Consider the following 27741-nt stretch of genomic DNA (forward strand, 5'->3'; position numbering starts at 1 on the left):
CTGTGCAACAAAAATTAATACAACATTGTAAATCAATACTCAATAAAATAAATTAAAAAAAAAAAAGATTCCCAGGACAAGGCTAAAAGTATTAGTTTTATTAAGAGAGCCAACCGGGTCCCTAATGCCTACTGTGGGCTTGTGGATCAAGAAACAAGCCCTCTGTCAGTCACCTTGTGGAATGCAGAACTGGTAAGGAATTTCCTTCTCCAGATTTTGCAGGGACTCAAATTTTTCTTCATAATACACTTTGCTCAGGTCATTAATGATCTCCAAAAGCTGGGAGAATTCGACTTTGCCCACCCCAATGGCAAAAATAATTATGTTTCTGTCCCTCAGGGCCTTGGCTGGTATAGCTACATTGTCCCCGGAGACCCCATCAGTGACCACAATCAAATATTGATGGACACTGGGCCTCCCTCCTCTTGAACTCCCAAAAAAAGTCAGAGTGAAGTTCAGAGCTTTCCCAGGGTATGTGCCACCACTGATTTGCATAACATCTGAGATGGCTCTGTGGACGTCCACCTTTGAGGCGTATCGGTTGAGCCTGAATTCTTCCTGGGGGTCTGAGCTGAATTGCAGGAGGCCAATCTGAATTTCATCAGCACCAATATTAGATTGTTTGACCATTCACTTCATGAACTCCTTCATCTTTTCAAAGTCTTTTGGCAAGATGGATTCTGAACCATCCATCAGGAAGATAATGTCCGTTTTCCTATTCTTACAGGCTGGAGGAAAGAAGAAGCAGGACAGAGCATTAAGTCTGAAACAATTAATTACACGTCCCCAGGGAGAGTCTGGGGTGACACATACACAACATGGCAATATTTATAAAGGGGGTGGAAGTGGAAGTCAAGGAAATAAATTTCTGTGACCCAGCACAAATCAGTCTCAAAATAGGACATGGCCATATGATAGAGATCTATCTATAGATCGATAGAGCTATCGATCTATAGATAGTTCATATGATAGATATCTGTCATATGAACCATCTTGGTTTATTCTAGCTCATGGTCACTCTGTGTCCAATACTTTTAGACCTGTGAATCCACAGTTCCAGAATGAAGCCTATTCAAATAGATTAGACATATATACTAAGAGTGAGATTGAAGAAAAAAATTCTTACTCTCTGAGGAACAGATGTCTTGTACCACTTCTTGTTGGATGGCCTTCAAGGACTCAAAATCATGCACAAAAAACATTCTGTCTTCAGCGACCTCTTGAAGCTCAACAATATTAGCATCTCTGACTCCAACTGCATAAATGGTGACTCCGTGGCCCCTCAGCGCCTCTGCAGCGTCAGCCCCCAGGTCCATAGATTTGCCATCGGTGACAATGATGAGATACCAAGGCACGTTGCTGCGAGCAGTGTCTGCAAAGACCTGGATCTTGCTGCCCAGGGCCTCACCTGTCTTGGTGGCCTCTCTCTTCTGCCGGATGCTGTCAACGGCTACCTCCAGCCCCGCCACACTGGAGCGCTGGCTGAGGGTGAACTGACGACTGACTTTATCCGTGTACTGAACGACTCCAAACTGGACTCCGTCGGGCCCAACATGGAACATCCTTATCACCTCATTCATGAACACCTTCATTGCAAGAAAGTCGTCTTGGTGGATACTGCCAGACCCGTCAATAAGGAAGTAAATGTCTGCCTTCTCGATGTGTACATAGCCTAGGCAAGAAGCAGCAGCAGCAAGCCGTCAGAATGGCGTGTGAGAGGGTATGGGACAAGGCTATAGGTCCCGATCCCCCAACACCCTCTCATTGCTGCCTTTCTCCTGACAGCACCTGAGACTCTGTCTGTGTGTATTCTTTGGCCAGAAACATGATCAGCAGTGAGTGAGAGCAGCCAGCAGCCCATGATTGGAAGCGGGTAATGGATAAATACCCCAGCTCCCTCGCCCTTTGGGTGGGACCACTCTGAGGACAGCTCAGCACAATCTCCCTGAGTCCCTGGCAGAGCCAAGCCCCAGGCGCCTCCAGCAATAGCCTGCTCACTAACTCCGCCCATGCTGGCAGGCTTCCCTTCCTCTCTCCATCCCCACTCCCCTAACAGTGTCACCGGAGCTCCACTCCCAGATAAGTCACTTGCATCCATAGTTCATACCCTCATCTCAGAGTCTGCTTCTGATGAACCCCACTGAAGGCATGAGATAAACATTGCTTGACATTTCTCAAATGGGGAAATTGACAACAAGCTAAAAGTAAAATATCAGCGTATATTTGTCAGGAAAGCTATGGCAAACCCAGACAGCATGTTAAAAAGCAAAGACACCACTTTGCTGACAAAGGTCCATATAGTCAAGGCGATGGTCTTTCCAGTGGTCATGTACAGATGTGAGAGCTGGACCATAATGAAGGTAGAGCACCAAAGAACAGATGCTTTCAAACTGTGGTGCTAGAGAAACTCTTGAGAGTCTCTTTGACAGAAAGGAGATCAAACCAGTCAATCCTAAAGGAAATCAACCCTGAATATTCATTGGAAGGACTGATGCTGAAGCTGAAGATCCAATACTTTGACCACCTGATGCAAAGAGCTAACTCATTGGAAAAGACCCTGATGCTAGGAAAGATTAAAGGCAGAAGGAGAAGAGGGTGATAAAGGATAATATGGTTGGATGACATCACGGATTCAACGGACATGAACTTGGGCAAACTCCAAAAGATGGTGAGGGATGGGAAGCCTGACATGCTGCAGCCCAACAAAAAGTTGGACATGATTTGGTGAATGAACAACAACAACAATTTGAAGCTATGGGTTGTCTCAGCATCTAATATTCCTGCTTCCCATGCAAGTTAAACTTTTTAAATACATGGGCAAAAGAGTGCATCTTAGGAAATTTAATTAATTAAAGTTAATATAAAACTTTGTTTTTTATTGAAGTATAGTTGATTTACAATGTTGTGTTTCTACTGTACTGCAAAAAAAACTCAATAGCCAAAGCAATCCTGAGAAAGAAGAATGGAACTTGAGGAATCAACCTGCCTGAAAAACTTGAGGAATCAACCTGCCTGACAAAGCTACAGTCATCAAGACAATATGGTACTGGCACAAAAACAGAAATATAGATCAATGGAACAAAACAGAAAGTCCAGAGATAAATCCATACACCTATGGACACCTTATCTTTGACAAAGCAGGCAAAAATATACAATGGAGAAAAATCAATCTCTTTAACAAGTGGTGCTGGGAAAACTGGTCAACCACCTGTAAAAGAATGAAACTAGGACACTTTCTAACACCATAATAGGTGTTAGAAAATAAACTCAAAATGAATTAAAGATCTAAATGTAAGACCAGAAACTAAAAAACTCTTAGAGGAAAACATAGGCTGAACATTTTCTGATATAAATCACAGCAAGACCCTCTATGATCCACCTCCCAGAGTAATGGAAATAGAAGCAAAAATAAACAAATGGGACCTAATTAAACTCAAAAGCTTTTGCACAACGAATGAAACTATAAGCAAGGTGAAAAGACAGCCTTCAAACTGGAAGAAAAAAAATAGCAAATGAAGCAACTGACAAAGAACTAATCTCCAAAATATACAAGCAGCTCATGCAGCTCAATACCAGAAAAACAAACAACCCAAAGAGTGGGCAAAAGAACTAAACAGACATTTCTCCAAAGAAGATAAACAAATGTACACATGAAAACATGTTCAACATCACTCATTATCAGTTCAGTTCAGTTCAGTCGCTCAGTCGTGTCCAAATCTTTGCGACCCCATGAACCGCAGCACGCCAGGCCTCCCTATCCATCACCAACTCCCAGAGTCCACCCAAACCCATGTCCATTGAGTTGGTGATGCCATCCAACCATCTCATCCTCTGTCGTCCCCTTCTCCTCCTTCCCTCAATCTTTCCCGGCATCAGAGAAATGGAAATAAAAACCACAATGAGGTATCATCTCACGCCGGTCAGAATGGCTACCATCAAAAAGTCTACAAGCAATAAATGCTGGAGAGGGTGTGAAGAAAAGGGAACCCTCTTACACTGCTGCTGTGAAATGCAAACTAGTACAGCCACCATGGAGAACAGTGTAGAAATTCCTTAAAAAACTCGAAATAGAACTGCCATATGACCCAGCAAGGCTACTGCTAGGTGTACAAACCAAGGAAACCAGAATTGAAAGAGACACATGTACCCCAATGTTCATCGCAATAGTTAAGACATGGAAGCAACCTAGATGTCTATTGGCAGAAGAATGGATGAGGAAGTTGTAGTACATATACACAATGGAATATTACTCAGCTATTAAAAAGAAGGCATTTGAGTCACTTCTAATGAGGTGGACAGAACCAGAGCCTATTATACAGAGTGACTAAGTCAGAAAGAGAAACACCAATATAGTATATTATTGCATATATATGGATAATTTCACATATATCTTAATCATATATTTTAATAAATAATATGTATTGACATGCATCTAATTTTAAATATATTTAAGCCATATATATTATATATCCTTATATATGTGCAAATCATATGCATATTTTAATCACATATATGTTATTTATATGTGTCTGAGCCACCACAGAAGCCCTTTATATGTGTGTGTGCATGCCAAGCCCCTTTAGCTGTGTCTGGCTCTTTGTGACTATGGACTGCAGCCAGCCAGATTGCTCTGTCCATGGGAATTCTTCTCCAAGTAAGGATACTGGAGTGGGTTGCCATGCCCTCCTCCAGGAGATCTTCCTGACCCAGGGATTGAACCTGCATCTCTTATGTCTCCCACATTGGCGGGCAGGCTCTTCACCACTAGTGCCACCTGGGAAGCCCTTATATGTGTTCATATATATAGTATTATATATCTTCTCATTTTAAACTTCCATATTGCATATGCATATGTGTGTGTGTGTAGACAGATAAAGACATATACATTAGGATATATGTAAAAGACATATACAATTAGGATATATGTAAAATTATGATATACTATGGAAGTTACCTGCGCACAGTCAGGGCAGACGGAATACAGTCCGGCCAGGAAAGAAGACCAGGACTGATGGGGTCTGCACCGCGGGCACATGAGGGTTTCTAAGAGCACACCGCCACCGTGTGTCGCCCTGTGGAACTACATGTGAGCATTGGAAGATTGCCCTAGGAAGGGCGTGTGAGCCCTTGCCTATTTATTTAATAAACAGTTACGGAGTACCTGCTATGAACCTTGCACTGGGAGAGACTGACAGCATGATTTCCACTGGCGATTTCCAATCTGAAGCCTCCTTGAGTCCCTCCGGGCACATTAGCTCCAACCCCCAGGCAAAGAACGTCAGCTTGAGAAGCCGGCTGAATGGAGGGCCGGCACCAGAGAGTGCAGAGTCCCACAGAGCTAGGACAGCGATGCTCAGCCCTAGACGGTGGCTCCTAGAAGAGAATACGGGGCTGGTGTCTTTTTCCCAAGAGAAGCCAGAAATTCAAATGTTGGTGCGAAAATCCCCGGGTTTTAGATAACAGCTAATTCTTGTTGCTGTTCACTCAGCCGTGTCCGACTCTTTGCGACCCCAGGGGCTGCAGCACGCCAGGCCTCCCTGTCCATCACCAACTCCCGGAGTTTGCCCAAGTTCATCTCCATTGCATCGGTGATGCCATCCGACCATCTCATCCTCTGCCGCCCTCTTCTCCTTCTGCCCTCAATCTTTCTCAGCATCAGGGTATTTTCCAGTGAGTCAGCTGTTCACATCAGATGACCAAAATACTGGAGTTTTGGCACCAGTCCTTCCAATGTGTATTCAGCGTTGATTTCCCTTGAGATTGACTGACTGGTTTGATGTTGCAGTCTAAGAGACTCTCAGGAGTCTTCTCCAGCACCACAGTTCAAAGACATCAAATCTCTGGCACTCTTGTCTTCTTTATGGTCCAACTCTCACAACCGTGTGTGACCGCTGGGAAGATCATAGCCTTGACTATATGGACCTTTGTTGGCAGAGTAATGTCTCTGCTTTTCAGCGCGCTGTCTAGGTTTGTCATCGCTTTCCTGCCGAGAAGCAATCGTCTCCTAGTTTCATAACTGCAGTTACTGTTCACAGTATTTCAGAGCCCAAGAAAAGGAAATCTGCCACACTTCCACCTCTTCCCCTCCTACTTGCCACGAAGTAATAAGGCCAGATGCCACGATCCTAGTTTTTTAATATTTAGTCTTAAGCCGGCTCCTTCACTCTTCTCTTTCAACCTCATCAAGAAGCTCTTTAGTTCCTCTTTGCTTTCTGCCATTAGAGTGGTATCATCTGCATATCTGAGGTTGTTGACGTTTCTCCCACCTATCTTGATTCCAGCTTGTAACTCATGCAGTCTGGCTTTTCTCATGATGTGCTCAGCATATCTGTTAAATAAACAGGTGACAGCAGACAGCCCCGTGTACTCCTTTCTCAATCCTGAATCAATCAGTTTTCCATACAGGGTTCTAACTGTTGCTTCTTGACCCTCGTACAACTTTCTCAGAAGACAGGTAAGATGGACTGGTATTCTCATCTTTTTAAGAGCTTTCTACAATTTTGTTATGATCCACACAAAGGCTTTAGCATAGTCGATGAAACAAGTAGATGCTTTTCTGGAATTCCCTTGCTTTCTCTTTGATCCAGCAAATGTTGGGAATTTGATCTTTGGTTCCTCTGCCTTTTCTAAACCTAGTCTGGACAGCTGGAAGTTCTTGGTTCACATAGTGCTGAAGCCTAGCCTGTAAGATTTTAAGCATGACCTTTCTAGCATGGGAGATGAGTAGAATTGTCCAATGGTTAGAACATTCTTTTTGGCTTCCCTGATAGCTCAGTTGGTAAAGAATCCACCTGCAGTGTTGGAGACCTAGGTTCGATTCCTGGGTCGGGATCTGTGGAAGAAGGGATAGGCTACCCACTAAAGTATTCTTGGGCTCCCCCTGTGGCTCAGCTGATTAAGAATCCGCCTGCAATGCAGGAGACCTGGGTTTTATCTCTGGGTTGGGAAGATCCCCTGGAGAAAGGAAAGGCTACCCACCCCAGTATTTTGGCTAGGAGAATTCCATAGTCCATGGAGTTGCAAAGAGTCAGAGATGACTGAGTGACTTTCACTTCACTGGAACATTCTTTAGTACTACCCTTCTTGGGAATTGGGATGATTGACCTTTTCCAGTCCTGTGGCCACTGCTGGGTCTTCCAGATCACTGCCTTGTCGTGGTGATGGGGCTTGCGTACTTCAATGAAGCTATGAGCCGTGCTGTGTAGGGCCACTCAAGACAAACGAGTCATAGTGGAGAGTTCTGACAATACATGATCCACTGGAGGAGGGAATGGCAACCCACCCCAGTATACGTGCAATGAGAACCTCATGAATTGTATTAAAAAGACAAAAAAAAAAAAAAAAACCAACAACTTCTTTATCCATTCATCGGCCGATGGACATCTAGGTTGCTTCCATGTTCTAGCTACTGTAAATAGTGCTGCAATGAACAATAGGATACATGTGTCTCTTTCAATTTTGGTTTCCTCAGGGTACATGCCTAGGAGGGAGATTGCTGGGTCATATGGTGTTGTTTTTTTTTTTTTTAATGGGTTGTACCTTTTTTTCTTTTTATTTTTTTATTGAAGGATAATTGCTTTACAGAATTTTGTTGTTTTCTGTCAAACCTCAACATGAATCAGCCATAGGCATATGTATATCCCCTCCCTTTTGAAGTTGTGGTATATATACACAATGGGATATTGCTCAGCCATAAACAGGAATGCCTTTGAGTCAGTTCTTATGAAGTAGATGAACCTAGAACCTATTATACAGAGTGAAGTAAGTCGGAAAGAGAAAGATAAGTACCATATTCTAACACATATATATGGAATCTAGAAGAATGGTACTGAAGAACTTACTTACAGGGCAGCAATGGAGAAATAGACATAGAGAACAGACGTATGGACATTGGGAGAGGGAAGGAAAGGGTGAGATGTATGTAAAGAGTAACACGGAAACTTACATTACCATATGTAAAATAGATAGTCAATGGGAATTTGCTGTATGTCTCAGGAAACTCAAACAGGGGCCCTGTATCAACCTAGAGGGGTGGGATGGGGAGGGAGATGGGAGGGAGGTTCTTCTGTGTATTCCTGCCACCTCTTCTTCATATAATCTGCTTCTATTAGGTTCATGCCATGTGGACCTAACCGTATGTTAGCGGTATGTTATTGAGCCCATCTTTGCATGAAATGTTTCCTCGGTATCTCTAATTTTCTTGAAGAGATCTCTAGTCTTCCCCATTCTATTGTTTTCCTCTATTTCTTTGCAATGTTCACTTCAGAAGGCCTCTTAACTCTCCTTGCTATCCTTTGGAACACTGCATTCAGATGGGTATGTCTTTCCTTTGCCTTTCACTTCTCTTCTTTTCTCAGCTATTTGAAAGACCTCCTCGGGCAACCATTTTTCCTTTTTGCATTTCTTTTTCTTAAGAAAAAGAGTCCTTTGAGGCAGGTCATTGTGTATGATTATAGTAACAACAGCAACGAAAAGCAAGTCAAAGAAACATTTTCAAAATGGAGTCAGAACTGGTTTTTCTCTGCAGCACAGGTGTATTAATATGCCCAGGAGTGAAATTGCTGGAGCATGTTGCAACTCTACGTTTAGTTTTTTGAGGAACCTCCATCCTATTTTCCACAGAAGCTGCACCAATTTGCATTCCTATCAAGAGTGTAGGAGGGTTCCTCTTTCTTCACATCCTCTCTAGCATTTGTTATAAAATTTATTACTTCTACTACTGTACAGTATGCATTCCTTCTACACATAATACATGTTTCTGGCAAAACTGGCATTCTGAAAAATTAAGCACTGAATAATTATGGGGAAAAACATGGCTGTGAGTGGATTACTTAGAACCTAAGCAACTTTGTCACCAAAGCCCTACAAAAGAGATCATTGTTACCTTGAAATAATTACCTTGGCAGTTTTCCCTGACGTCTAGAGGCTGCCTCAGAAGATATTGGTAAATGCAGAAACACCCCATGTGGGGATTCTGGATGGCGTTCTGAGACAAGCAGGGGCTGTCTCCATTCTCTGAGCCAGTGGCTGCTCTTACAATAGGGTCAGCAGAGGAAAAGGTACAACCATCAAGCAGGGTGCAAATCATGCAGGCGTTCATTGTCAATTTGCTTAAAATGGAGCTGAAAAGGCTTCTGCCTGGGTAGTAGCCATCTGAGAGCTTTGCCTTTTGTTTCCTGCTGAGGTTTTTAATTCTGCTTATATACCCTGGCTCCCCCTGCCTAGGAAAAAAATTGTGTATAAACCAACACAATTGCAACCAATTGGACAATAGGAATATCTGCTATAGCAAAATACAAGTGCTCTGGGAAAATGGGGAAACAATATTTTCAGTTTCTACTGAATAAGTCAGTTTGAGACCCTTAATTTGATATTATGACACATTTCACATGTGGACAAAGGTCAGTGGCCACGTCAATAAACAAAGGATGCTGAGGCCATCAGGCCATCAAGCCATCAAGCCAGCAGCCACTGCAGCCTGCCCTGACTGTGTACCCTGAGAGGATTCAGATTGGAGAATACTGGCTCCAGGTAGCTGGCGTACATATCAAAAGATGACTTCAATGAGCCCAGACTCTTGCATCCTCCTATACATAGGAAAGCACTAAATTCATTAACTTGAAATGTCTGTTTTTTCTTTAATTAACAGTAATCTTTTGATGTTACAACTACCTGAATTTTGTTGCCAAACTCCTAGGCACCCTGGCTTCTTCCTTACCTCTTCAGAGCAGTTCCCTCAGAGCCATCTATGAGACTGTCTCCCAGGCTTAAGTCCTCAAAAAGTCCACCAAACAAAACATAATTCTCAACTTTTATGTTGTGGTTCTGTTTTTTTTTTTTTAATCAGCCCACCTATGGGAATTTGTAGAGTGGAGGCACTTTTAAGTGGCTACCCAGAAAGAGACTGTGAGTACTATTTTAGATGTCAGCAAGGTGGATGCCATAATTATGAAAACAAGTAGGATCCTATCCCCTATCATCTAGTCCCAGGAAATTGTTACTTTCTTTGCTGGAAACGATGTAAACAATTGTTTATTTGTCACAGATCCTCCAATCAGTTGGCATACTTGACTACATTGTATATTTAAAAATGTATTTACATTATGAGATAGAAGTTACTAGGAGATAGAAACCATATCAGTAATTCAAATAGGAAAATTAAATGTGAAAAAATGCTAGCTCTTAATAGGTGGTAAATGACTAACAGGGAATTTTTAAGGGTTCTCAGTCCTATAGAAGTAATGTTAACCAAAAACTGGGTTTGCCTCTTGGTGGGTGTCAAGCCAATAGGGCACAACCAACCCAAAAATCCGGAGAAGGAAGAATTTGTTATTAGTTGCAGCAAGTAAGGAGAATACCAAAGATCTTTTCCAAAGCAGTGTCTCCCTGAACAACAAAACTGGGGAAGTTTTAAGCTCAGGGTACATGTATCTTCATGAAGGGGCTTGAGCAGAGGAGAATTCAGCATAGAATTCTGGCAAAGGCTGACAGAGTCCAGGCTTGAGTTAATTGAAGTAAGGAGGGCCAATGTCATTATTCCATCCTCCACCTGCGTGTGGGGGGGGAGGGGGGGTCTTCATTTCTGCAATCAAATATGTATTTTTATGAATATCCTTTGATGAGGCACTAGGACTTTGCTTTATCACTGTACTGTTGTTTGGCCACCTCTTTTCTGTTCCCACATTCCTTTGTTCCCTGAAGATCATTAACTACTGAGATATGTTCAAGGGCAAGCAATGAGGCCCGGCTTTGATTATAAAATGACTTGGGCCAGAAGTGACTTCTCTTAGGTCAAGAAAACCATTCCTTGTTCTCTTTGTCTGGGGACCCCCTAACCTATCTGCTTATGGTATCAATTTTGCAAGAAAGCAGTTACTCCTCCTGGGGCTGAGAGAAAGTAAACAAGGGCCATCTGAGAAACTTAGGCAAGAGCCGCCGGCCCTGGAAGGCTGGGCTGCAGGTCTCTTTGCAGAGGGTGTGGCTGCACGGGGATGTGCATCCCATCAGAGCAACTGGCTGCAGGGTCTGGGCAGGGACTGGGCCACGTGAGAAAGCTGTTTCCAGCCATCATGGCATGAGCTTCATCTCACCATCTACATCAGGTTCAGGTGTGGTTGAGACCCGTTGGGTGCAATTCATTGGGTGCTGCTCCTTTAATACGAGTTCTTAAATTAGAGAGCTGTTGATTAAAGACACAAGTAATCAGCTTCCTTTCCCCTCCCCCATCACACCCAACATACACCCTATACAAGACAAGTATGGGATGGTCACTACAGAAAATCCCATTCAAAAGTAGGTGAGGAAGGGAAGCTACGGCACACGCTTACTCTGAATCCCAGCTGTGTGCAAGCAGCTCTTTGCAGGAAACTGCCCTCAGTAGGAGCCCCTTTCCTTCAGCAGAGCTGTATTGTCACTACTTTCAAACCAGACACCCACACACTCTACGCATCTCTGGCCCATGCACACTTTCAAATCTTTTAATCACACAACGCTTTGTCTAAATCGCTGGTTCTTTCCACAGATCCAGGAAGTAGAAAGGAAGAATAAGTAATTAACAGATGACCAGATTTCTTCCCTCACTCTGTCTTCGGTGATCTCACAAACTGCATGAACAAGATAATATCTCGGTGGAGATGGCAAGGAGTGGACAAGCCTGCCCAAAGTGGGGCACGGCAACAGCTCTGACCTCCTGTCTCAGCGATTAACTGAGATGGGTCTAGGGTGGCCGGCTGAAGCAGGATCTCAGTTCCACCAACGAGGAGTGAAGCCAGGCCACGATGGTGACCACACCGCCTCCTAGCCGCTGGACCCACCAGGGCCGGTTAGCCATGAGCAGAGCTCAGACTCTTTGTCTGCTCTGAGGAAGGAATTCAGCAAAGAGAAAGAAAGTAGTGAAATAAGTAAAGTGTTTGTCAGGAGAAAAAAAAATAGTACCTGCAGACGCACACACAGGTGAGTTCAGAGAAAGAACCGAGGCCTGACTCAGGGGAGGTGCTTCTGGGTTTCCTTTGGCCAGTGGCCGTGATTTGTCTGGCTTTGAGTCCCCGTGTGGTCTGGCTCAGGGCCCTCCTCCATGTGCACGTGCGTCTTTTAGCCAACAATGGATTCCAGAGCGAGGGTCTCCAGGAAGTTGACAGAACATATTACAGCGTGACGCCTGCTCCCTTCTCTTACCCCTGAGAAACCTTTCTGCATACGTGTAGTGTGGGAGGTCTCCTTAGCCTCAAGGATGAGAAACATGCGGTCTCTTTCATCCAAGCAGGACTCGGCTCCTCCTTGCCCCAGCTGTTATCTTTATTGTGAAGTATCTGTCCACAGGAGACAGATTCCAGCAGCTCAGCCTAAGACCCATCTATATCTTCGCACAAGATTATTCCTCTTTTCCCTTTAAAATTTTCAGGTTCAAACAAAATCTTCAAAGGTGGTTTTTGGTTACACTGAGTCCACCATCTCTACTCAACTTCCAGCATTCTGATTAAAAGCAACTTTTCTTTCTACCAATATTTGTCTCTTGAGTATTGATTTTTGAGTAGCAAGCAACCAGATCTGATTCAGTAACTTCTGGGCCTCCAATTTTAAGAGGGTTGGGTCCTTTGAATCCCAAATTATGAAGCACGTCTGGCTCCAAGGATGTGGAAGAGGATGGTTGGCCCGCACTCACAGACCATAAAAAAAGGGCCTGGTAAACACTCACATTGCCTATTAATAATGGAGATTTTTCAGATGCTGCAGTTGTGGCTTCTGTTTCCCCACAGAGATCAGTCTCCAGGAAGTGGGATTCCAAGAAGCTCAGAGGCAAGACTGTTCCAGGACCACACTTTCTGCCTCTGCACTGACAGATGATTCCCTGAAACAGCCACAAGAGTAACAAGGGTAGTCGAATGGAGTAGGGCAGAGCCTTGGCAAATGTCTCATAGACTCCAGGCACTGTGCCAAAGGCTTCATCTCACCCAACCTCCCAGAGGCTTTATGAGGGAGGTACTAAAATCCCCGTCTACATCAGCCCACTTGTACCCATTTAGATGAGGAACCTGAGGATTACAGATACTGCAGTGTGCTCAGGTTTGCCAACTAGAAAACTGTCATAAAAATTGTGAACTGACTTTCTCTGTCAATTTTCTGCTCTTTGCTATTCTGGTGGAAATTTAAGATGCTGAACTCTCAACTTTGTTTCATGAAAAACTAAAAGTGTAAGACTGCTGTATTGTTACAATGCCAATTTCCTGCTCAGACATCGCACAGTAGATTTGCAAGATGCTGCCATTAGGAAAAACTGGGTGAAGGGTATGTGGAATCTTTCTGTATCATTTCTTACAACATACTAATTTAAAATTATTTCAAATTAAATTTTAGTTTAAAAAAACTAAAACTGTCCTACAAAGATGACTTCGCTAGACTTCTTTCACACCTTTATGAGAGACAACGCAGTACTTTAGCAATGCAGTGAGAAAACTGAAGGGTGATGTAATAATGGTGATTTCTTTCATTATTACTTCATTGATCTGTGTATTCCATCCACCTTCTGTTTTCTTTTTTTTTTTTTGTTTTCTTATCTTAGTATTGCTTAAGCATCGATTGGAATTAATAATAAAGTAAGTTATAGAGTGATACAATAGCAAAATCTTATAACACAGAGAGAAAGATGCCCAAAGATTGCTTAGATACTAAAAGGTAGCTTTGATCTCTAAAAAGATCCAATAGACCCATGTGATAATTGCTAAATAGAATGATAGATTTTAGATAGATAGATGGATAGATCAATACATGATAGGAATTTTTTTTTTTCTTGGTTCCTTGGAACAACTTAATGAAGAAGAAAAGTCACTGAAATATCAATCCATACAAATAACTGAAATTCCTCGATAAAGCAACTCAGAAACTGAAATTGGGTCTAGTAGTCCGTAATTCGGAGAAGGCAATGGCATCCCACTCCAGTGCTCTTGCCTGGAAAATCCCATGGACGGAGGGGCCTGATAGGCTACGGTCCATGGGGTCACTAAGAGTCGGACACGACTGAGCAACTTCACTTTCACTTTTCACTTTCATGCATTGGAGAAGGAAATGGCAACCCACTCCAGTGTTCTTGCCTGGAGAATCCCAGGGACGGGGAGTCTGGTGGGCTGCCGTCTATGGGGTGGCACAGAGTCGGACACGACTGAAGCGACTTAGCAGCAGCAGCAGTCCATAATGGTGTCCTGAGGGTTGAGATAGAATCCAAACCCTTAGCTTGGCCAACAAGGCCCCGCATGTCAGCCCCTGCTGCCCGCCGCCTCCGTGGGCTCTCTCTGCATCTTGACCTTCTCACAGTCTCTGCTCCGGCCACACTGGCCTGCTCCACAATCTTGCTCAGTCTCGTCACAGGGTCCCTGTACAAGCGGGTCCCTCTTTCCGGAGGCCCGCCTTTGCTGGCCACCAAGCCTGGGTCAGTTTCTTTATCATTAAGCTCTTTCAGGATGCAGTTACTACCTTTGGGGTACTCCTTTCTGTCTGTAACTGTTTGTTCACGAGTGCATTTTTTTTTTTTTTTGGAGGGTCTGTGTCTCCTGGGAGGCCAAAGGCCCTATGAGAAGAGGCCTGTTCCCATTTCCACATGTTATTGCATCCACGGCTGACAGCGGTCACCTGCCTCCTCCCTGAGAAACCTCTAAAATTATGAAGAGGAATAAAGTACAGGCCAGAGGATCAAAATGGCAAGACGTGGCCCGAGGTAGCTGCAGACCTCCACTGTTGACTCATGTCAGAATTTGTGATCATTTAAAGATCAGCGATCTTTAACACTCAATTTCGAATTTCTGGCTTCTCTTGTTTAAAAAAAAAAAAGTTCGGGACCATATTCCCTTGAACTGCCTAGAGCTGAGCAGTGGGGCTCTGGTTAGGAGGGGAACCTACTCTCCAACTCAGACGTCCACTCCCAGCCTGCTTCCCATCTCTACTTCCTGCCTCACAGATGGAGCTGCAAGCCCCATAGAGCTCCAGGGAGTCTTGGCACTGTGAATCATGTGCTCTTTGGGGATCCTGGTCTGCATTTTAAGAAAATGTTTGTTGAAAGAATAAATCATGGCTTCCCTGGTGGCTCAGGGGTAAAGAATCAACCTGCCAGTGCAGGAGACAGTTTCGACCCCCGATCCGGGAAGATCCCACATACTGTGGGGCAACTAAGGCCACGTGCCACGGCTACCGAGCCTGTGCCCTGGGCCGGGGAGCCATGGCTACGGAGCCTGCGCCCTGGGGCCGGAAGCCACGGCTACCAAGGCCCGCGCACTACAGCCTGTGCCATGCGACGCGAGAAGCCCTCACACTGCAATTACAGAAAAGCCCATACAGCAACGAAGACTCACCTCAGCCAAAAATAAATGAAAAAAAAAAAAAAAAAAAACGTAGTAAACTGCAGAAGGAAAAGGCAAACCATCAGTAATCGTTCATCAGGAACCCCGCGGACAGTATGAGAGGCAAAGAGATATGGCACCAGAAGGTGACCCCCTAGACCAGTAGGTGTGCAGGTGCTACTGGGGAAGAGCGGAGAAATAGCTCCAGGAAGAATGAAGAGGCTGGACCAAAGAAGAAAAAACACTCAGTTGTAGAGCTGTCTGTTGGTGAAAGTATAGTCCGATGCTGTAAAGAACAATATTGTGTAGGAACCTGGAATGGTGGATCCATGAATCAAGGTAAATTGAATGTGATCAAGCTGGAGATGGCAAGAGTGACCATCGACATTTTAGGAATCAGTGAACTAAAGCAGATGGGAATGGGTGAATTTAACTCAGATGACCAGTAGTATATACAGTATATATATATATACACAGATGACCAGATATACAGTAGTATATCTACTACTGTGGGCAAGAATCTCTTAGAAGAAATGGAGTAGCATTCATAGTCAACAAAAGAGTCTGAAATGCAGTACTTGAGTGAAATCTCAAAAACAACAAAATAATCTCAGGTCGTTTCCAAGGCAAACCAATCAACATCACAGTAATCCAAGTCTATGCCCCAACCCCTGATGCAGAAGAAGCTGAAATCGAACAGTTCTCTGAAGACTTACAACACATTCTAGAACTAACACCAAAAAAAAGTGTCCTTTTCATCACAGAAGATTGGCATGCAAAAGTGGGAAATCAAGAGATACCTGGAGTAACAGGCAGGTTTGGTCTTAGAATACAAAATGAAGCAGGGCAAAAGCTATCAGGGTTTGTCAAGAGACCACTCTGGTCACAGCAAACACCCTCTTCTAACAACACAAGGGAAGACTCTACACACGGACATCAGCAGATGGTCAATACCAAAATCAGATTGATTATATTCTTTGCAGCCAAAGATGGAGACGCTCTTTATAGTCAGGAAAAAAAAAAAAGGAGATGACTGGGGCTCAGATCATGAGCTCCTTATTGCAAACTTCAGACTTAAATTGAAGAAAGTGGGGGAAACCACTGGGCCATTCAGGTATGATCTAAATCAAATGAAGAATAGATTCAAGAGATTAGATCTGATAGACAAAGTGCCTGACGAACTATGGATGAGGGTTCGTAACATTGTATAGGAGGCAGTGACCAAAACCATCCCGAAGAAAAAGAAATGCAAAGGCATTTTGCAAAGGCAAAATGGTTGTCTGAGAAGCAAATAGCCGGGGAAAGAAAAGAAGCAAAAGGCAAAGGAGAAGGGAAAGGATATACCCAACTGAATGCAGAGTTCAGAGAATAGCAAGGAGAGATAAGAAAGTCTTCTTAACTGAGCAATGCAATGAAATAGAAGAAAACAACAGAATGGGAAAGACTAGAGATCTCTTCAAGAAAATTAGAGATACCAAGAGAACATTTCATGCAAAGATGGGCACAATAAAGGAAAGAAAAGCAAGGACCTAACAGAAGCAGAAGCTATTAAGAAGAGGTGGCAAGAATACACAGAAGTACACAAAAAAGGTTTTAATAATTCAGATAACCACTGATAACTGGAGGTTCATGACATTGTACAGGAGACAGGGATCAAAACCATCCCCAATAAAAAGAGATGCAAAAAGGCAAAATGGCTGTCTGAGGAGGACTTACAAATAGCCGTGAAAAGAAGAGAAGTGAAAGGCAAAGAGGAAAAGGAAAGGTATACATACACATTTGAATGCAGAGTTTCAAAGAATAGCAAGGAGAGATAAGAAAGCCTTCCTCAGTGATCAGTGCAAAGAAATAGAGGAAAACAATAGAATGGGAAAGACTAGAGACCTCTTCAAGAAAATTAGAGATACCAAGGGAACATTTCATGCAAAGATGGGCTCAATAATGGACAGAAATGGTATGGACCTAACAGAAGAAGAAGATATTAAGAAGGGGTGGCAAGAGAAGAACTATGCAAAAAAGATCTTCATGACCCAGATAATCATGATGGTGTGATCACTCACCTAGAGTCAGGCATCCTGGAATGTGAAGTCAAGTGGGCCTTAGGAAGCATCACTATGAACAAAGCTAGGGGAGGTGATGGAATTCCAGTTGTGCTATTTCAAATCCTAAAAGACGATTCTGTGAAAGTGCTGCACTCAATATGCCAGCAAATTTGGAAATCTCAGCAGTGGCCACAGGACTGGAAAAGGTCAGTTTTCATTCCAATCCCAAAGAAAGGCAATGCCAAAGAATATTCAAACTACCACACAATTGCACTCATATCACACACTAGTAATGTTCTAAATTCTCCAAGCCAGGCTTCAACAGTACATGAACTGTGAATTTCCAGATGTTCAAGCTGGTTTTAAAAAAGGCAGAAGAACCAGAGATCAAATTGCCAATGTCTGTTGGATTATCAAAAAAAGCAAGAGAGTTCCAGAAAAACATCTACTTCTGCTTTATTGACTATGCCTAAGACTTTGACTGTATAGATCACCACAAACTGTGGAAAATTCTTAAAGAGATGGGAATACTAGACCACCTGATCTGCCTCTTGAGAAATCTGTATGCAGGTCAATAAGAAACAGTTAGAACTGGACATGGAACAACAGATTGGTTCCAAATTGCAAAAGGAATCCATCAAGACTGTATATTGTCACCCTGCTTATTTAACTTATATGCAGAGTACATCATGAGAAATGGTGGGCTGGATGAAGCACAAGCTGGAATCAAGATTGCCAGGTAAATATCAATAACCTCAGATATGCAGATGACACCACCCTACTGGCAGAAAATGAAGAAAAACTAAAGAGCTTCGTGATGAAAGTGAAAGAGGAGAGTGAAAAAGTTGGCCTTAAGCTCAACATTCAGAAAACTAAGATCATGGCATCTGGTCCCATCGCTTCATGGCAGATAGATGGGAAAACAATGGAAACAGTGACAGACTTTATTTTCTGGGGCTCCAAAATCACTGCAGATTGGAGTGACTGCAGCCATGAAATTAAAAGATGCTTACTCCTTGGAAGAAAAGTTATGACCAACCTAGACAGCACACTAAAAAGCAGAGACATTACTTTGCCAAAAAAGATCCATGTAGCCAAGGCTATGGTTTTGCCTATAGTCATGTATGGATGTGAGAGTTGGACTATAAAGAAATTTGAGTGCCCAAGAATTGATGTTTTTGAACTGTAGTGTTGGAGAAGACTCTTGAGAGTCCCTTGGACTGCAAGGAGGTCCAGCCAGTCCATTCTAAAGGAAATCAGTCCTGAATATTCATTGGAAGGACAGATGCTGAAGCTGAAACTTCAATCCTTTGGCCACCTGGTGTGAAGAACTAACTCATTGGAAAATACCCTGATGCTGGGAAAGATTGAAGGCAGGAGAAGAGGACGACAGAGGATGAGATGGTTGGATGGCATCACCGACTCGATAGACATGATTTTGAGTAAGGTCCAGGAGTTGGTGATGGACAGGGAAGCCTGGCGTGCTGCAGTCCATGGGGTCGCAAAGAGTTGGACACAACTGAGTGACTGAACTGAACTAAACTGAACCACAGATAGTGCTGCACTCAATATGCCAGCATATTTAGAAAACTCAGCAAGGGCCACAGGACTGGAAAAGGTCAATTTTCTTTCCAATTGCAAAGAAAGGCAAGGCCAAAGCATGTTCAAACTCATATACAATTGTGCTCACTTCACATGTTAGCAATCTAATGCTCAAAATCCTTCAAGCTAGGCTTCAACAGTAAGTGAACCAAGAACTTCCAGATGTCCAAGCTAGATTTAGTAAAGGCAGAGGAACCAGAGGTCAAATTGAAAACATCCATTGGATCATAGAAAAAGAGAGAATTCAAAGAATTCATTGTCTATGCTAAAGACTTTGACTGTGTGGATCACAGCAAACTGTGGAAAATTCTTAAAGAGATGGGATTACCAGACCACACTACCTGTCTCCTTAGAAACCTGTATGCATGTCAAGAAGCAACAGTTAGAACGAGACATGGAGTGACAGACTGGTTGAAAATTGGAAAAGGAGTGTGTCAAGGCTGTCACGAGGTGACAAGGCTGTATATTGTCACCCTGCTTATTTAACTTATATGCAGTGTACATCATGCGAAATGTTGGGCTGGATGAATCACATGCCGGGATCAAGATTGCAGGGAGAAATATCAACAACCTCAGGTAGGCAGATACCCTTCTAACAGAAGAAAGAGAAGAAGAACTAAAGAGCCTCTTGATGAGAGTGAAAGAGGAGAGTAGAAAAGCTGGCTTAAAATTCAACATTTAAAAGTCTGAGATCAAGGCATCTGGGCCTATCACTTCATGGCAAATAAATGGGTGAAAAGTGGAAACAGTGACAGATTTTATCTTCTTGGGCTCCAAAATCACTGCGGACTGTGACTGCAGCCATGAAATTAAGACGCTTGCTCCTTGGAAGAAAAGCCATGACTAACCTAGACAGCGTATTAAAAAACAGACGTTATTTTGTTGACAAAGTTCCGTCTAGTCAAAGCTATGGTTTTCCCAGTAGTCATGGATGGATGTGAAAGTTGGACCATAAAGAAAGCTGAGCACAGAAGAACTTTGCTTTCGAATTGTTGGTGTGGTTTCAAATTGTGGTGTTGGAGAAGACTCTTGAGAGTCCCTTGGACTGCAAGGAGATCCAACCAGTCAACCCAAAGGAAATCAACCCTGAATATTCATTGGAAGGACAGATGCTGAAGTTGAAGCTCCAATACTTTGGCCACCTGATTTGAAGGGCCGATTCATTGGAAAAGACCCTGATGCTGGTAAAGATTGAAGGCAGAATGAGAAGGGGCAACAGAGGATGAGATGGTTGGACAGCACCACCGACTCAGTAGACATGAATTTGAGCAAACTCTGAAGGTAGTGAAGGTCAGGAAAATCTGGTGTGCTGCAGTCCATGGAGTTGCAAAGAGTTGGACATGACTTAGAGACTGAACAACACCAGGAACAATTTGTAAAAAAAAAAAAAAAAAGGAAAGAATAAATCAGTAACCAAAAATATCTGTGCGGTTCACCTCCAAACAGCTGCAGTACCATATGAACACACAAGGTGGCAGTATGGTCTTATAAATTCACAAATCCATCGTGGCGGGTAATGCTTTGCAATTAACAGCATAAATTGTCCTACAAACCCTTCTTATTTGGTTTTTGGTTTTCAGTTCTTAATGAACTTGTTTGTTTGGTGAGATGGCAATGTACTGCTGTGTCCACATAAGCCCTTTCTCAATTTTCATTACCAACCAGACTTCAAATTCAGGATCATCTGAGTGTTTGTGCATGTAATTAGGATATGTATAATATTAAGATGATCTAAAGCTAGGAGATGTGAGGGCATGTGTATATAGTGAAGATATATCTTAAAATTAGAATAAAGAAAAAATTAGAAAGCAAAATTAAGATATCTGTATACTTCTGTATATATGAAATATATATATACATACATATTCTGTCTTTCTTTTAATTGTGTGTATAGATGTATACACTCTAGTTTTAGGTATATATTTGATTAGAGTATATAAATAAGATATAAAACATTACATATAATGTGTAAATTACATATATACTCAACTAATATATAATTAATTTATATATAGTTAGGTTATGTATAAAATTAAGATATGGGTATATAATTGGAATATATTTAAGATATATAATTGAATTATAGAGATATGACAGCTATATATACATTTGGGGATATAAAAATAATTAGAATATACATGTAAAATGACTATTTTTCTGGGCTCCAAACACTGCAAATGGTGACTGCAGCCATGAAATTAAAAGACGCTTACTCCTTGGAAGGAAAGTTATGACCAACCTAGACAGCATATTAAAAAGCAGACATTACTTTGCCAAGAAAGGCCCATCTAGTCAAGGCTATGGTTTTTCCAGTGGTCATGTATGGATGTGAGAGTTGGACTATAAAGCAAGCTGCGCACCGAAGAATTGATGCTTTTGAACTGTGGTGTTGGAGAAGACTCTTGAGAGTCCCTTGGACTGCAAGGAGATCCAACCAGTCCATCCTAAAGGAAATCAGTGCTGAATATTCATTGGAAGGACTGGTGTTGAAACTGAAACTTCAATACTTTGGCCACCTGATGCGAAGAGCTGACTCATTTGAAAAGACCCTGATGCTGGGAAAGATTGAGGGCAGGAGGAGAAGGGGATGACAGAGGATGAGATGGTTGGATGGCATCACCGACTCGATGGACATGGGTTAGGTGGACTCCAGGAGTTGGTGATGGACAGGGAAGCCTGGCGCGCTGCGGTTCACGGGGTGGCAAAGAGTCGGACACAACTGAGCGACTGAACTGAACGGTATACTCAGGTTGAACTATAGGAAATTGAAGATTTCAGCAGATATTCAACTGTTTTTGACCTACAAAAATGGCAATTTTATATGCTCAAGCTTAATATTTCATATGGACCAAAGTAATCACATTTGTTGGAAAATTAAGCTCATTTTGTACAGTTTTCCCCTGGAATCTTCTGTTCTCTGTTTCTAGTTCCAGTGTCCTCAATCTGTCAGTGATTTGAAAAACTGGTCCCTGATCATACTTGGGTGCAACTCTAGCCAGAAAACAGGAGCCAGTGATGGTTCTGCTCTTCCTATGTGGGAGGTCTCAGGGTGCTATTTGTAGGAAAGGACATTACTTCATTTTTCCAATATAGGTAGACCTCATTTCATTACACTTCGCAGATAGTGGATTTTTTTTAATAAATTGAAGGTTTGTGACAACCCTGCACTGAGCAAGTCTATCAGCACCATTTTCCCAACAGCATTTGCTCACTTGGTATCTCTGTGTCACATTTAGGTAATTCTCACAATATTATGAACTTTTTCATTATTATATTTGTTACAGTGACCTGTGATCAGTGAAATTTGATGTTACTATTGTAATTTAGGGGGTGCCAAGTACTCTACCCATATAAGGTGGTGAACTTAATCCATAAATATTGTGTGTGTTCTGACTGCTCTCTCCTCCTCTCCTCAGGCCTCAACAATATTTAAATTAAGCCAGATAACAGCCCTGCAATGGCCTCTAAGTGTTCAAGTAAAAGGAAGAGTCGCACATCTTTATTTTAAATCAAAAGCTAGAAATGATTCGGCTCAGTGAGAAAAGCATATCAACAGCCCAGACTGGCCAAAAGCTTCCCTGGTAGCTCAGATGGTAAAGAGTCGGCCTGCAATGCAGGAGACCCGGATTCGATCCCTGGGTTGGGAAGTTCCCCTGGAGAAGGAAATAGCAATCCACTCCAGTATTCTTACCTGGAAAATCCCATGGGCAGAGGAGACTGACGGGCTTGGCGGGCTACAGTCCATGGGTTACAAAGAGTCATACATGACTCAGCAACTAACACTTTCACTTTCATGGGGCCAAACAGTTAACCAAGTTGTGCATGAATACAAATGGAAAGTTCTTGAAGGAAATGAAAGGGGCTGCACCAGTGAACACACCAGTGAAAAGAAAGCGAAACAGCCTTATTGCTGGTATGGAGAAAGTCTGAGTGGTCCGGATAGAAAGTCAAACCAGCCAAAGCCTGATCTAGAGAAAGGCCCCAACTCTTTTCAATTCTGGGAAGGCTGAGAGGGGCAAGGAGGCTGCAGAAGAAAAGTCTGGAGTTAGCAGAGGTTGGTTCATGAGGTTTAAGGAAAGAAGCCATCTCCATAACATAAAAGTGCAAGAAGAAACAGCAAGAGCTGATGTGGAAACTGCAGCACGTTATCTAGAAGATCCAGCGAAGACTTTCATGGAGGTGGCCACACTAAACACAACCCTAGATTAACTCTGTTCTCAGTTACAGCCTCCTGCATTATTTTTTCAGGTGATAAGCATCCCTTCTTCTGGGACACAGTGTAAGGGTCCACTGGGCTGATGTGAGGGCTGCCCAGGCCCCAACTTACCGCTCTCTCAGCAATTATTAAACGCTGTGTGAACTGTGTGAACTGTTGAAAGTGAATGAGGAGAGTGAAAAAGTTGGCTTAAAGTTCAACATTCAGAAAACTAAGATCATGGTATCTGGTCCCATCACTTCATGGCAAACAGATGGGGAAACAGTGAAAACAGTGACAGACTTTATTTTGGGGGGCCCCAAAATCCCTGCAGATGGTGAGTGCAGCCATGCAATTAAAAGACGCTTACTCCTTAGAAGAAAAGTTATGACCAACCTAGACAGCATATTAAAAAGCAGAGACATTACTTTACCAACAAAGGTCTGTCTCGTCAAAGCTATGGTTTTTTCAGTAGTCACGTATGGATGTGAGAGTTGGACCATAAAGAAAGCCGAGGGCCAAAGAATTAATGCTTTTGAACTGTGGTGTTGGAGAAGACTCTTGAGAGTCCCTTGAACAGCAAGATCAACCCTTAATATTCATTGGAAGGACTGATGCTAAAGCTGAAACTCCAATACTTTGGCCACCTGATGCAAAGAACTGGCTCATTTGAAAAGACCCTGATGCTGGGAAAGATTGAAAGCAGGAGAAGGGGATGACAGAGGATGAGATGGCTGGATGGCATCATCGACTCAATGGACATGAGTTTGAGTAAACTCCAGGAGTTGGCGATGGACAGGGAGGCCTGGCGTGCTGTAGTCCATGGGGTTGCAAAGAATCAGACACAACTGAGCGACTGAACTGAACTGAACTGTTGGCTTATGCACTCCAGGGTAAGCTGTTTGAGTCATTTTGCTTTAACCCCAATGTATGGCCAACAGAATTCTTACTATTTGTTGACTGAAGCCTGGATTTCACAAGGATGCTTTGCTCCTTCCTTCTGTGAAGCGTGTGTAGGAAGGGAGCCAGGGATTCGAAAACATCATGGGCTTCCTGAGCAGGGGTGCAACCAGTCTTCTGGAGCTCACCCCTCTCTCTGGGTATCTCCAGTTCTGGGGGGATGGGGGCTCCTACTGCAGGATGAGTGCATTTTGACAAGCACTTCTGAGTGTTTAACATTGAACAAATTCTGCCCTGGTAAATGTCACAGACAGACCTGGTGGAGCAGGTGGAGGTGATAGAGGACATCCTGGGAGATGTTCCCTGGAGGCAGCTGTCATGAGGCTCCACCACATCATTCGAGACAATCCATGAATGCAGAATATATGGTAAAAATAAAAAATCAACTCTATTCCTACATACTAGCAAAAACAATTGGAAATTGAGACTAAAAACAACACCATTTAAAATAGCATTAGAAATATGAAATGCTTAGTGGTAAATCTGTCCAAAGATGGTTATGTAAGACCTGTGCCATATGGAACACTGCCGAGAACAGTAAGAGATGACCTGAATAAACAGGTTTACCATGTTCATGGATTGGAAGTCTAAATGGTGCCAGAGACTGCAGATACTTTTAAGTGTTGACTCCCTTTTACCCAGCTTTATCTTACTCTCTCTTACTGTCTTTGTCTCTTTAATGTGTCACTCTGTGTCTGGCATCAAGCAGGTGTTCAGTGAATAAATGAACAAGGAATAAGGGAGTAAATGAGAGGGTCCTAAGAGGGATCACAACTGCCTGGGAAAGCTAGAAAAGCCGCCTGCAAGGTGAGCTAGGAGTTCTATAAGCTGAGATGAGGGGGGGGACACTAGACACAGAAGTCCTCTTATGAGCAGTTAAAACTGCATTCATCTGCTGTAGCTTGGGGATCAGCTTCTACAAGACAGTGGCTGCAGACACCTTGGGAATACACCCTGAGCTCCTGTTCTGAAGGCCCTCCTACCCTGTGCTAAGGAATTTCTCTATCATTGTTCAAACTCCAAGATGCAAAAGGGCACAGAGTATATTTAGTAGGGGAGTTCATTCACTCAACATTTTGAAATACTCATTCAACACTTGCACTGGACAAAAGCTTGGACTTAATTCTGGGATAAAACTGGTGAAGACAGAAACCATCCCTGCTCAGTTATAAAACTGTTGTAGCTAATGATAGGAACCATCGTTGAGCCAAGCAGAGTTGAATTCTCCACCTGTGCTCTTTACAACAGTCCAGTAAGAGTTATTATTAATAACATCAGTAAACATGGACAGCTAAAATACACATTTAAAATGCACAGTGTGATGGATTTTACACAAGTGGATGTAACTTTCGACATCACCCACCAATAAGACATGTAACATTTCCATCATATCCAAAGTTTCCCTTATCCATTCTCAATCACTGATGTGATTTTGTCAATGGATGGGACCTCTTTGAGGGCCTGAGAGTGGGCCCTTGTCTAAGGCTCAAATGAATTGTCCAAGGAGCTACGGTACTGACAAAGCAAAAGACTTTATTGAAAAGTGGCGGTGGAGTGGAGAGCAACAGGATAAGGGAGACCAGGAGAACTGCTCTGACTTGTGGTTCGCAGTCTCAAGTTTTCTGGTGGGTGGGGTTAGGTGAGTTGGGATTGTCTCTGGCCAGTCATCTTGCTCATGCCTTCATTCAGTCCAACACAGGGCCCTTCCTGGTGGCATGTGCATCCCTCAATCAAAATGATTTTCAGCATGAGAGAGTCTGGGAGGTTGGCAAGAGACTTTATGGACTGGTCTCTTCTCCCCTTCTTTGGGGGAAATGGCAAACCACTCCAGTATTCTCGCCTGGAGAATCCCATGGACAGAGGAGCCTGCTGGCGGGCTACAGTCCAAGAGGTCACAAAGAGTCGGATGCAACTGAAGTGACTAACACACACTTCTCCCCTTCTTGGCCCTTCCTGGGTTTTCCCCAGGTTGGTTTTGGGCCCTTCTTTGGCTTTATGTTCTTTGAAGCATCCTGACGTACGAGACTTAAGGTGTTATTATGGTGCCCTGCAGTCAGGGCAGTCAGTATTGGTCAACTGTTCCCTAACAACTTCTCACATTATTGGTAAGATTTGTATTTGCCAGTGTTCCTTGTAAACAAAATAAAAGTCTGTTCTCCCACATCTTGCTTCTTTGACTTACAGTGAATTTTGAGTTTTGTTCACATCATGGTGTCTTTCATTTTATTGTTGTTTATATATTTATTTGGTTTTTGGCTGTACTGCGTCATTGCTTCGCAAGAATTTTCTCTAGTTGCAGTGAGGAGGGGCTACTCTTCAGTTGCAGTGCTAGGGCTTCTCATTGAGTGGCTTCTCTTGCTGTGGAGTACAGGCTCTAGATGCCAACCGGGTTTCAGTAGTTGTGGCACACCAGCTTAGTTGTTCCCCAGCATGTGGGGTCTTTCTCGACCAGTGATATTGAAGAAGGAGAGGAACAGGCCGTGCTGACTCCATCTTGAAAAAAAAGGAAACTCCATCTTGCACTTTCAGTGAGCTTTGGACTATGTGCCTGGTAGCCATGGGCATAACATACCTACAGCTGAACTGGCTTCCCAGTCTGATAGACACCAGATTCCATACTAAGATTTCCCGTCGCCAAAAAGAATACAATAATCCCCTATGTAGTCAATCACCTTTGTAATCTTTATGGTACCCATTGGTGTAGGCTACAATGTATAACCAGCTGACCTTTCTGATTATGAATCATGGCTGTGACCTGATTGTATCTCCCTTTAACACTTTCCAGGCTAGGTTTAAGGAATTTGGGGATGTGGGCTTCAGCAGTACTTATATACTTAAGGTATATAAGGTTTTCACAAAAGTCGGTCGGGGTTCTTCGCTAAGAGGACACTCTGCCTTGGGCACCCCCGGTGTAATAAATTGCACTCCACTATCTGCATTGTCCTTCTGGGTGAGTTTGTTTCCTGGAATGCGCGGCTACAACAATACACCCTGTGTCCCCTGCACTGGCAGGCAGATTCTTATCCATTCCACCACAGGTGAAGTTCCTTCATTAGTATTGCTGAAGTCAGAGTTTTGAGAGAGAAAGAAATTAATCAAATAATCACCTAACTGAGTCATGACAACAGCATTAAGTTAACCTAAGGATAAGTACACAAGAAAACGCATTACCTTGCTTGTCGACAATTCACTCAATACCATACACTCAGGGAGGTACACATGGTTAGAAACCTTATAAAAGTATCACATAAGGACCCTCTGTCCTTACTTCACGTCCCTAATTTTAAAAAGTCAGCTCAGAAGAGACCGGTAATGCGACGCTATGTCTTTACTTCACTTCCCTGACTTAAAAAAAAGCCAGCTCAGATGAGGGCGGGAAGCGCGACTCACCTTACCCGGATAGTAAGTGGGGACAAGGTTCCCTGAGGCGCATGCGCACCTGCACCCCAGTCTGGCCAGCAACAGCCCTCACACTTACATTTCCGTCAGACAGTCGGCGAAGCCCGCGGCCGCGCCGACGTGGCGCCGCTTGGGCCTGCCCAATCCCCGGAGCCCTGGTGGTCACGTGCACACGGCGCGGCGCAGCCGGGCCCCGCCCACCGCCCGCGCCCTCCGG

At 43.3% G+C, this 27741-nt stretch overlaps 1 protein-coding gene and 1 pseudogene across 1 annotated transcript; both read right to left on the bottom strand.

Moving 5' to 3' along the window:
* The window catches only part of LOC122445499, a 61381-nt pseudogene extending 33653 nt beyond the window's left edge, over positions 1-27728 (bottom strand).
* Positions 79-27610, bottom strand: LOC122445500 (collagen alpha-4(VI) chain-like). The gene is made up of 3 exons (XM_043474760.1): positions 27297-27610; positions 1127-1672; positions 79-728 (listed from the first exon to the last, which is right to left on the bottom strand). The coding sequence occupies exons 2-3, from the start codon at positions 1590-1592 to the stop codon at positions 631-633; spliced, it is 564 nt and encodes a 187-aa protein (XP_043330695.1). The 5' UTR covers positions 1593-1672; positions 27297-27610; the 3' UTR covers positions 79-630.
* Positions 27729-27741: the final 13 nt, after the last annotated feature.

Source organism: Cervus canadensis, chromosome 7 (assembly GCF_019320065.1).
Source record: "Cervus canadensis isolate Bull #8, Minnesota chromosome 7, ASM1932006v1, whole genome shotgun sequence".
Taxonomy (NCBI): Eukaryota; Metazoa; Chordata; class Mammalia; order Artiodactyla; family Cervidae; genus Cervus; species Cervus canadensis.